This window comes from Lepisosteus oculatus, chromosome 2 (genome assembly GCF_040954835.1).
Source record: "Lepisosteus oculatus isolate fLepOcu1 chromosome 2, fLepOcu1.hap2, whole genome shotgun sequence".
In the NCBI taxonomy this organism is placed as follows: Eukaryota; Metazoa; Chordata; class Actinopteri; order Semionotiformes; family Lepisosteidae; genus Lepisosteus; species Lepisosteus oculatus.
In genome coordinates, this window is record NC_090697.1 from 37,228,415 (window position 1) to 37,240,973 (window position 12,559).

The window sequence follows — 12,559 nt, forward strand, 5'->3', positions numbered from 1 at the left end:
AAGGAGAAAGGGAAATGATTTCTGTTTTTTTCTTTTCCTTTCCCAGGGCAGGAAGGCAGCTGTTTATTATTGGTAACCTCTAAAACTGGGACTCCACAGTTCTTGATTTTCCATTAAAGATTTTGCTGACATGTTACTTTTTCACCCATGAAAGTGTTTAGTTGAGTACTAAAGTTATGTACTAAATATTCACATCCAGAATCCTGACATCATTTCAGACTGCTTAATGAATCTTTCTTTGTTTATGCATTGTTATTGTCAGGTACAGAATTCTCCTCTACATATACATTGTTTGTAATTCACAATTATGGGACATCTTTGGAAGGGGGTGAATAAATTTGTAAGGCACTGTATATTGCTTAGAATCAAAATAAACCTCCTTTCCTATTGCTTATATTAAAAAAAACATGTGGGAAGCCTTGGAGGAACAAGGTTACATTAAAGTACATTTAAGTAACATTTAAGAATTGAACTGACAGATTCAATTGACTGAGTTCTTGAATTATTAATGAATTATTAGTTTATAAAAAAATACGAATTTGTCAAAGTAATTTTGACTACTGAACATTCTAGTATCATAACAGTATTAAAAGAAGTATTCTTGTAGCAGTGACATTTGGAAGAAAATGCAGTAGCACTAAACCATTAAACATTCACAGTTTAACTTCTTATCCTCCACCTACGTTGGGGATATGATCCTAAAAACACTTTATAATTTAAAATCTTTACTGTTCCTTGAGATGTAAACTTATTGAATATAGGGTCATAGGGACCTGTGTTAAAAAATAGTAATAAGATTATATAATAAGTAATAAATAACAATTAAGTTAAATTTTATGGTGAAATAGTAACACTGCTGTTGCATTCTCTTGTGAAGGATTTCTGTATTGTGGGCCAAGGTAATAGACATTTGTTCTCTTTTGGGTATATTATTAAAGGATTTTTGTAGTGTCTTCATAAGTTAAATGAACTGTAGATTATGGAAAATCTACAGAGTAACTGTGAGTGATACTAATCATATGAAAGCTCAAACCTCAATGAGCATATACAATACAAATGAATCGACATAATGCAAACCCTCGTAAGAAGAGATTCAACTGAATATGAACATCTTTAAAAAAATAATAATTTGTGTCAAGCATGTTGCCAACATTTTATAATTTCTTGTGTATTTTCTGACCTATTGGAAACCAGGCCACAAGCCTTCTGTTTGACTCTATTAGAACACAAAGGTTCCAGGAGCAGGTACTCTGTTCCTGGAGGGTGTAGTGAAGTGATGGCTTTAATTTATTTGGGGTATTGACTAAAGTCTGACTGTATGAATTTCATTCATCGGGTGAAATTATAAGTGGGATAACTAGGCACAGAATTTATTTTTTTCAGAGAAAGTTTTTGGCATAATTATGTTTATAAGTCAGTACATCTCTCAGCCTGATGTTTCCTGGTCTTATGTTTGTCTCCTTGAAACTCCGAGAAAGGTGCTCACAGTCATGCAGTTGATTAGCTTGTCAAGTTGCCAATTTTTAAGTGAGTGAGAAAGCAAATTTTCATTTTTGTGCAGCACTTTTTAAGTCCAGTGTGAACAGTTAGCAGTTGGCTGTGATGTCTTCAGGTGCAGTGTTCTTCCTCATTAGTTGGTCATTCTAGATTACTTACCAGTGACCATCAGCCTAACTGCATGTTGTCCATCAGTCTAACTGCAACATGGATCCCTCTGTTGGAGTTGCAGGAAAGGAGCATTGAGGTGTTGGGCTCTTAATCACTGAAGATGTCAAGATGGAACCAATTTATGATATTCTTGTTTGTGTCAGTCAGGACAAGCTATTAATCATCGAGTTTTTTCTCATCCACATTCAAAGGAGCTAAGTTTTGTCAACATCATTTTCTTTTCAAGACAACAGAAAGATTATTAAAAATGTTTCTGAACACTCACTTCTAAGCGTAATTATAAGTCTTGCTGCTACATGGGTGTCTGTGTCTGGTCATGGTTGCTATGTTTGTTTAATAGTGAAGTTAACTTGGTCCAATAAGACAACAATTAATCCAATAGGTAATTAAGAGCTGAGATGGAATGAAAACCTTTAGGGAGACAATGATGTTTCAGGATCACATGAGCATAAGGAGACCTTTTCTTAAAACCAAATTATGGCAGATGTCCTTCCTAAAAAAACACATGGAAATTAAGCCAATGTCTGTTTCAGACCATGACAAACCAGCCATTTAATCTCTTTTCCAATCAAATTTACTTTTTCTGTGAATAGTTTAAGTACTCTCACTGGCCAAAATGATCAGAACCACCATCAACATGTTGTAGGGTCAGTGCAAGCTGGTGGGGGTGATTCAGGAGTGGAGGAGAAAGTGCGGATATTTGTTTCAAAGGCCTTGAAAATTTGATTTATGCAAGTGTCTTGGCAAAATTGTAATGCCTGATAAATTCCTTGATTGCATTTTTAAGCCTTTAGACCTTTTCTCCATTATGATTTACTGGATGTGGTGAAAAAGCAGATATAAGTATTATTTCTTTTCATTTTAGTTCAAGCATTTGTTTTGAACAGAGCACAAGGGGAAGAGTGTTCTAACCCGGGCTTAATGACTATGACACTGAACAGTGCATTGAGCCATCTGGTCTCATTTGCTGTAGTCTGCTGCCAGATTAGATTTCCCAGTAACATATCTTAATTTGTTCTAATCAAATTCAAATACTTTTTTGAAAACCAAAACATGGTCACAGAGAATGCTGGATTGGAAATAAAACAAAAGCATTTTTATATATATATACAGCATATGTTGTTCATATACATGTAATTAATTTGAGTTTCATACAGTGCATAACATACAATATTATTCACCTTGGCTCTGTCCTCAATAGTGAACTGCAGTTAACTTACAGTTTGCACACTTTTCTTTAATATTTTAACTCTGAACAGAAATATTGTGATCTCAAATTGGAATGGTGGTTGGTAGAGTTCTTCATTGTTTAAAAATCTAGTATTTTTCAAATTTAAATGACTTGATGTGAGAAAATATGAAAAACTTATTAAAAATGTACAGCAGTTAACTGGCATTGCTACAGTTTGGTAAAAGCATGTTTCTTTTCTAAACTGCCTACTGCTTGTAAAAAAGGAGATCCTGATATTCTGCAGAAGTTAGCCCTAAAGGCTATCTTTAATATTATTGTAAACTTGTTTTTCAGGCTGAAGAAGAGAAAGCAGGTTAAACAAAATTCAGAGAGAACCGCAGACAAATCATCTGAAGGCCTCCAACCACAAACAGGACAGGTTAAGCAGGATAAAACCTCTATTTCAGAAGCAGGATTAAGTCTACCTTCAGACTTGAAGAAATCAACAAAGGAAAACACTTCTGATGAAGACAAGAAAAAGAAGAACTGTCAAAGGAAGGAGATAAGACGCTCAGATCTGAAAAAGAACTGTGGTGTAGGTAAGGTAGAATTTTTATTGTATCCTTGTGGTTTATTCTCTGCATTAAGCATCCCTTAGACTTTGAAACAAACATATTACAGTTAAAAACTTGAACAAAACATATGAACAGATTTAAATTTTTAAAACTTATTCTTACATGATCTAATGGATTAACATTCAGAGACAATAATAATGCATTTAGAGATTAAATCAACTTTTCCCTTTAGACCACTAAGTCTTGAATATGCTTTGAAACTGTCGATAAGCTGGGTCAGCATTATAAAAGAGCGAATAAAAAAAGATGGACAACTGCTTAATCGTAGACATCTGTTCAAGCTAAGTGAAGTTTTATACAGGTGGAGGGATTCTTTTTTCCTACTGATGCTGGTTTTCTTCAGTACTTTGCTCTATATGACTGTTGGAAAAATCGAGAATCTGACAACAGTCTAAAGGATGGACAGTACATTTTCTAGTAAATATACTGCAGCAGACTGGAAGTAGGAGGAAAAGGCTAAATGTGGGCACAGAGGAAAACTGTCAGGAAGAAGTAGCCATGACAAGCTGTTCTTGTTAACTGTAAAGTTTTTGGAATCCAATCCAATATTTGCATATTCAAGAATAATATAGGATTGATTAAGATGAAATGAATGGATATGGATGAGAGGGAGTTATATCAGACAGGAGTATGGTAATTATTGGGGTACTGGGATCAATTCTAGGACTACTGTTTTTCTTGGTCTAAATCAATAATCTAGAATCCAGTATAGAACATACTATAGGCTTGTCATATTTACAAAACTGCCAAAATATTTTTAGTTGTAAATTATGCAAGATCAGCAGTGCATCATAAGCAGTACAAAACTCAGTAACAGACTCTTAATGGAAATACAGGGTCGTACATGCAGGTACATGATGGTATTGAACTGGAAGAAGCAGTATATCATTTTCTTCAACTAGAGAGTAAAGGGAAAGCAATAAAAAGATCTATAAAAACATGGTTTTCTTGCTAAGAGTGTGCAGTTTATATAAAGAAAATTCATGTTAGATTTCTACAGTGTTGGTCACCAGCCTACAGCAAAGATATTAACTGCTCTATGGGCAATACAGTGGAGAGCTGTCGGACTAATTCTTGCTTTGAAGGGGGTTTCATACTCGGGCAGACTAAACAAATAAACAGGTTTACACGGAAACGGACCAGATTGCCTGGAATCTTGATATACTGTAGGCATTTCAAAATTTTAAAGGCATTGACTAAATCACCTCTTGGGACACTTTTGAGATCAGCAGTAATATTTACAGCTTAAACAAAGACAGAGATTGAAAGCCAAAGAGTGAGGCTTCTTTTGCTTTTTAAGGACGTACTTGCACATTTTTCACATTTTCCTTTTGCCTTTCCAAATTCTGCTTTGTGTATCAATTATGGCTCATAAAATGAAACTCATGCCAGCTTAAGGACACTTCAAATTATTCTTCCCTTTAAACACATTTTAACATATCCGATAATTAAAATAGTAGGAACTCCTAGAACATGTTACTGTATATCCCTTTCTTTCTATGGGTGCAAGGAAGCTTACTTTGTAACAGCCCAAATTGGACAACTTGACTGTACATTTTGGGATTTTATTTTATTAATTGTTGTATTTTATTCAGCAATAAACCTTGGTTCTTACAGCCATAGAACCCATACATAGTTTGGCAGAAAGACCGATAAAAGCTTTTTAATTTCACCTATCAGTGAATGCTAATAAGAATTATGCATAGATTAAAACATGTAGATTTATAAAATACATGTAGAGGGAGAATAAAGAAATTCAAAATGGCCTTTAAAGTAGCATTAAGAAATGCCAGAGTTTTTTGTGTGGGGGTGGGGATTTCTTGAAACCTAGCCCTTTTTGACACCCTTTGCAAATATTTTGCTTTCTGGCAGGGGAAGTGTCATGCATGGTATTTGAGAAGTTAAGCCTGTGAGTATAAGATATCAAAATGTGAGTCTTGACATCTCTGAATTTATTGCCTCTCTCCTAATTTACAAAAAGGGTCTGATAGGAATTATTCACTGCCTTCTCCTGTTTATTGGTTCTTTAATTTCAGTGTTCATAGAACGCATGTTCCTTTTATTTTGCACTTAGTGCCTCCATAGTTTTGATACGTTTCTGCACCCACAAACCTTTAAATATCCTGCATTTATCTTTATTCAAAGTTTTTTTTTCCCTCCAAAATAGGTTATTGAACCTTCTAAAGTGGAAGACAGTAAGATTCATACCAATGTTAAACAGGCAGTGCCATTTCAGTTGTCTTTTAATAGTCACTGCAATAAATTAATAATAAATATACTGTATAATCTTACAAACTTTATTTTATACAATGTAGCACCTTTTAAAGGTTTCTTCTCTAAGTGCTTTACAGGAAAAGGAAGCTTATTAGTGCCACAGAGAAAAAAAAAATCACATCTTGTTTATGCAAGACAATTATTGCATTTAAATAGTTAATTTGTGAACAATAGTTGCCTACTATATTAATACTGTATATCACATTGTACAGTATATGCAATAATATTGTCCTGTGCAAAGTAGCACTGCTTTTAACAACAGTTGAAGATCGTCATACTCCTGTTTTTGGGGGGAAAAAAATAATCTAAAGGACCATGTATTCTGTGTTTTGTATACATGAAGTACAACATCGTGTCGGTTAGCATTCCCATGTTAAACACTTATTGTTTTAGCCATTTCTGTGACAAGTACAAATAACACGGCTTTCTAAACATTTGTTCTTCTTCACGTGAAGCTGCAGAAATGTGCTGTATGTAGGTTTTTGCCTACTTTTTAGACATTGAATGAAATACATGCATGATGACTTGAGACAGTAAGACTTACACCAACTGTTATTGCTGGTAACAGTTAATGGCAAACCAACAATGTGCAAACTGTATAACAGGCTGTGTGCTGTGTGCTTCTTCTTTGACATTACCCTGTTTCTTTACATTCACGTCTGTGCAAATGTACACACAAATACTGTTTCTTCTCCCCTTAAATTACACCTTTCCTGCATTTTGCTGTATAATTCCAAATTCAAATGCATTTGATTTCAGCATACTTTAGTCTAAAACCATTTGAGGTCTTTGTCTTCGCTCTTCTAATTCTGGTCTCCTAACTTTCCCCCAAGCCCATCTACATTCTGTGGGTGATGGAGCTTCTCCTGTTTTGCCCCCAAGCTCCGGAACTCTTACCCCAAGGATACTGTATCAGAGAGTCACCTTCTCTAAACTCCTTCAAATCCAGATTCAAAACCCTCTTCTTCAGAAAAGCCTTTACTTAACTAGTTCCATTCTTCACCCCTCTGCTTTTCTTAGTACCACCATCCACGGTCTCCTCTGTATATTGTAATTGTGTTTTATCTTGTGTATTCTCCTTATTTATTGTTGTTGTCATCCTGTAAAGCGCTTTGAGAAGCCACCTTTAAAGGCACTATATAAAATAAAGTTTATTATTATTGTATTTAAAGATTTAACGAGTGACCAACAGTAACAGTAAGCCAACAGTAGGTATTAAGACTGTCAAGTCATTGTAAATGTATTCCATTCAATGTTTAAATAATCGGCAAAAACCCACGTACGCTACATGATTCTGCAGTTTCAAATCAAGATGTATGTTTGGAAAGCCATGTCATTTTTCTTGGTCACAGAAACAGCAAAAACAATATGCGTTTAACGTAGGAATGCTTACAATGGTGTTGTACTTCGTCTACAAAAGACAGAACACATTTTGCTCCTTTATATTATTTTTTTCCAAAAAGTTGAGTGTGACAATATTCTACTGTAAATAAAGTCAATGCTACTTTGCAGGGGACAATATTATTGCATGTGCAGTACAATGCAATATACAGTATTAATATAGTAGTAGGCAACATTGTTCACAAATTAACTTGTTACTTTTCTCATATAAACAAGAAAATTATCTCATTTGTACAAGATTTTCTTGTTTTATATGAGAAAAGTATCTCATTTATACAAGATTGTATTTTCTTGATTTTTTTTTTCTCCATGGTGCTAATAAGCTTCTGTAGAAAAGTTATAAAAAAGTTAAAAGAAAACTCACAAAGAACTGAGATAAAATAATTTGTAAAAAAAGTAACCCAAGGGATTGGAAATGTAGAAGAAGATAGACACAGACACCAATGAAATAAGTCTTTCTTAAGGTAATAAGGTTTTGAATGTACTCAGGGTAGGTGACTCTCTGATATCCTTGGGGATAGAAATACAGAACTTTGGAGTGTAGTAGTAGATGGTCTGTCGCCCATAATATGTAGATGAGCATGGGGGACAAACAGGAGACCAGACTCGGATGAACAAAGGTTGGTAGGTGGGGAGTAGGAAGATAAAGTAATGTAGAGCCTTAAAAGTGAGTATGAGGATTTTGAAAACTAGCTTGGGATTCTGGCTGTCAAACTTTGGACACACTGAAGTTTATTTAGTATAGATTTAGATACCCCAATGAGTAGGGCATTGCAGTAGTCAATTCTATAGACGGAGACAACATAGTCCGACTATTTCTGAGATGAAGAAATGATGTTTGTACAGTATTGCACACATGGGACAAAGGACGAAGGTCAAGCCTGGATCAAATATCACTCCCAAATTCTTCAATTTAGACTTAAATTCCAAATACAGTGCCATCCCTGATCCAGATAGGATTACTGCATTTGCTTTAGGTAGCTGATGGGAGATGTCGAGATGTATGACTTCAGTCTTGTCACACTTTAAATGAAGGATTTGAATCATACAGGATTTAATGTCATATATGCAATTAGAGAGTACAATTTGGATTCTCAGCGGGGAAAAGCACAACAGATGCCATTTTTGTGATGAGACAGTTACAGGAGAAGACACTAGAGAAAGGGAAAAAGCTGTATGTGGCCTTTCTGGACTTGGAGAAGGCATATGACCGTGTGCCCAGAGAGGTGGTGTATTGGTGCTTGAGGAAGAAAGGAGTACCAGAAAGCATGGTGAAGTTAGTTCAAGCAACCTATAGAGATACAACTACAAAGATGATAACACAACAGGGAGAGACAAAAGAGTTTGAAATCACAGTTGGAGTACACCAAGGATCAGCACTAAGTCCTTTCCTTTTCATAAACATTATTGACACACTGACAGAGGAGGTAAGAACAGAAGTGCCTTGGGAACTCATCTTTGCTGATGATGTGGCACTGATGGCAGACTCAGAAGTAGAACTACAGGAGAAAGTGTTCAAATGGCAGAGGAGTCTGGAAAAGGGTGGACTGAAAATGAATGCAGAAAAATCTGAAATAATGGTAATGGAGAGAAGAGGAGATACTATGACCAATGTTGAGGAGACAAATGGAGGAAAACTGAAACAAGTTGATGACTTTAAATACCTTGGATCAAAACTGGTAAAGGGAGGAGAAACACTGGAGGCAGTAAAACAAAGAGTGAAAGCTGGATGGAACAAGTGGAGAGAAATAACTGGAATAATCTGTGACAGGAAAATTCCCAGAAAGTTAAAGTGCAAAATGTACAAGACTGTGATTAGACCTGTATTACTATATGGAGCTGAATGCTTGGCAGTTGGAAAGAGGGAAGAGAACTTGATGAGAAGAACTGAAATGAGGATGTTGAGATGGATTCTGCAGATTTCAATGAAGGATAAGATCAGAAATGAAGAAATCCGTAGACGATGTAGGGTGGTGGATGTGGTTGAGAAGATGCGAGAAGCGAGGTTACGGTGGTATGGACATATCATGAGGAGGGACGTTGAGGAAGTAACAAAGAGGGTAATGGAATTTGAGGTGGAAGGTAACAGAGGAAGAGGCAGGCCTAGAAAGAGATGGATAGATTGTGTGAGAAAAGATATGGAGGTATGTGAAGTGAGTGAGGAAGATGTGCTCGACAGAGACAAATGGAGAAGAGCAACCAAAGCAGCTGACCCCAGGACAGTCTGGGACTAAGGCTGTGAAAAAGAAGAAGAAGAAGATGCAATTAGAGAGTACAGAAATAGCTACTTCAGTGTCAGGTTTAGTATAGACATAGATTTGAGTATCATTGGCAAATAAGTGATAATTCAGACCATGTGATTTTAATAACTAACCAAGTGGGAACATGTTAATGCTGAATAGTAGTGGGTTCAGTATTGAGCCCAGAAACTCCAGAACTGAAACCCCCAAGAGAGACAGTGTCACAGATCAGTTAAGTAAGATGTAAGAGCAATGTCAGAAACTCCAAACAGTCTCAAAACTAGAAAGTAAGATGTAATGATTGCATGAATAACCTCACTGTTTGCTAAAAGCAATCTGTAAATGACAAAATACAAAAAAGGAAAAAAAACAGTAAAAAGAGTGGGGGGGAAAAGTAGCAAAATAAAACTCTATAAGTTGTTAAAATAAGAAATACAGGTTTACCACACAGAACTAAAATTGGATTAGTGTACAAGCCATGAAAATAAACAAGTTGGGTGTATTAACGTCTATGACTTAGGATTCTCTTTGCAACTTTTTAGGCTTGGACTGATGCACTGTCCTGTTCAGTTCTGATATTTTTATCAATGCTTTGCACAGCCCAAGGCATATTGGTTAGTGTTCCTGATAGTTCTTCACCACATTGATTGTACACTTGTGAGGAAATGTCATGGTGGGTCCTCACTTTTCTCTACCTGTGTAGTCAGTGTACCCTCAGTGTTATGCAAGTCTCTGACACCGTTGGTTGAGATGCAGCACTTCAATTGATTCACTTTCACATTTCAACAATCACTTGTCTGCCAGTTGTTTTGCTGCTTTCTAGTCTGCCTTCGAAACGTTAGTCATTTGGTTATTGCTAAAAATGTAAAACTTTGGACTTGTGTGTAAACACCAACTTTTTTTTAGGATTGTTCATCTGATTGCTGTTGGCTGTTCCAGTTTTTTTTGTTGTTGCCTCTTTGCAACTGTGTTTTCAAAGCACCTGAAATATCCATTGAGCAGTTTTGTGCTAAAGTCATCCTATTGTTCTGTAACTGTACCTACAGTTGTAAAAGCAAGGTTGTTAATAAGATTTGTACTGTGTCATCACCCATAGCGAATTACTATGTGGGCCCTGACATCAGTTCCAGTATCACAAACTACCCTGACATTCTTGCTTACCACACTGGATGAAATTTTCCCTGAAGTAGTGTCTCCTGTTCTCATTTTCCATTACACTTCCACTTACACGTTTGTTTTTAAGAAGTCCTGAGGGTTAAAATTAGACATCTGTTAGAATTTGGCTGCCATCATCTTTTTCACCTTTAGTCTCCAACTTTGATTTATATACAATTTGCATATGAGCTTCCTTTCCCAATATCTTAGTGATCACTACATATATAAATTGTACAGTGGTTTCATTGCATGTGCTCATTTATAACATGTACTTTGAATTATAGACTTGTTTTCCTTTGTTTATAGTTATTTATAATGCTTAATATTGGCAGACAAATTACATTAAACCTTTCCACTTCATGCTAAAGAAAGTAACTAAAACATTTAAATGATAATATAAAAATGAGTGTATTAGAAATTGACAGCTAATATGATAGGTGTATCAAGTCCATCATTTAACAATGATTTTCAGGAATGCTGAACAGTGTGTAGCAGAGGGTATGAGAGTTGGACTTTACTCTATCTGTAGATTGTAGTTTATATAACATCATGTGTGACAAGACAAATGCTCTATACTTTTTATAGAGTATATATATTGTCTGCCTTCACTTGGCAATTCCAACATGTAGTGTTTCTTCCACCTAAGTGTTACACCTCTGATAACCACAAGATGGAGTATGCTATCAAATTCAGAATACAATATCCATTATGCCAAAAACAGCTTTCATGCAACTGAATGTCATTTAACTACCACTGATTCTTTGCTGTGATGAAATAAACCTGCACGCGCTTGAAAACTAGTGTATACTTTATGTAAAGATATTTAAATAAATGGATATCGACCTGGAGTTATGCCTGCAGAAGTCTATAATGAATGTTTGGAGCTTCTTATGTTCTATATATACATGATAAATCAGGGAAGGAAATTCTGACAGTTAAATGTATAGGCAGCAAAATGTTTTTTTTTTAATGTAAAATACAAATCGGTGCTATCTGTTACTGTTTAAATAAATGGTTTGTTTTAGCTGTTTTTAGATTAATTTAAAAAATCCTTATAAATTATATTTAAGAAACTATAGTAATTGTACAGTAAAATTTGTGAGCAAAGTTATTTATTAAAGAGTATGTAAATAAGAGTATAGTTGGGGGGTAACAGTGTAGGAGTAACAGGATTGCAATAACCATCCTTAATGATTGGATTTTGACTTGCTGCACACAATAGAACCAATCCAGAAGCCTGTATTCACAAAAGTAATATTTGCCTTGGTTCTTTAGATCGCAAAAGCTAAGGAAGACAGGACCTGGGAAACCCAAGTTTCTGCTGTAAGTGGTGTTGGTTGACCAGCACTCCTCTTTTTAGACCAGAATTCGCCAGTGTGAGCCCTGCTGTTTTCAGTTGTGATGTTAAACTGAGGTTGTGACTACTTGGTCTTTAAAGATACATTTTCACTATTTGTAAGAGAAGGGGAGTTAACCCTTTGAAAAGTGCTTTTGAGTAGTTTGAGACGAAAAACACATTATATATCAAGTATTATTATAAACCATACAATATATTGTAATGGAGACTTTATTTTTGAATTTTTCTGCTGAAAATTATACTTGAAGTCAAAGAATATGTGTGGAGTACAGTAGTGTTCAGAACTTTTTTTTTTGGAAATGTTAGATTGTGAAATACGTTTTGTTTTTTCCATCAAGGCATCATTATGATGAATGTGTTTCCTACTGTTTTGCCTATAAAGCACAGATAATCTATGAAAAGTGAAGTAGATTTTAAAGTGTCATTGAATCTTGCAAAACAGTTGCAGTGATGTAGATGTTCAGTGCATTGATAAATTCTATTGATTATCGGCAGAAAGACATACAGTCATTGCAAACTTGGCAGGATTCTTATTGATTAATGCCGTCTCACATCAAAACAAAAACAGGTGTAGAGCAAATCTCGAAGTAAGGCACATAAAGGATTTTGACAGTATTAAACTATTATGCAACCAACACCGAAATGCCCTGGTGTCACT

At 35.3% G+C, this 12,559-nt stretch overlaps 1 protein-coding gene across 4 annotated transcripts in view; it reads left to right on the plus strand.

Moving 5' to 3' along the window:
• Positions 1–12,559, plus strand: part of LOC102683089 (nuclear receptor coactivator 7) — a 44,989-nt gene that overhangs the window by 6,093 nt on the left and 26,337 nt on the right. For all 4 annotated transcript variants that reach the window (XM_015350773.2, XM_015350791.2, XM_015350781.2 and 1 more), the window contains exon 3: positions 3,194–3,438. In XM_015350773.2, the coding sequence (XP_015206259.2) occupies positions 3,194–3,438 (245 nt within the window). The remainder of the gene's footprint in view (positions 1–3,193; positions 3,439–12,559) is intronic.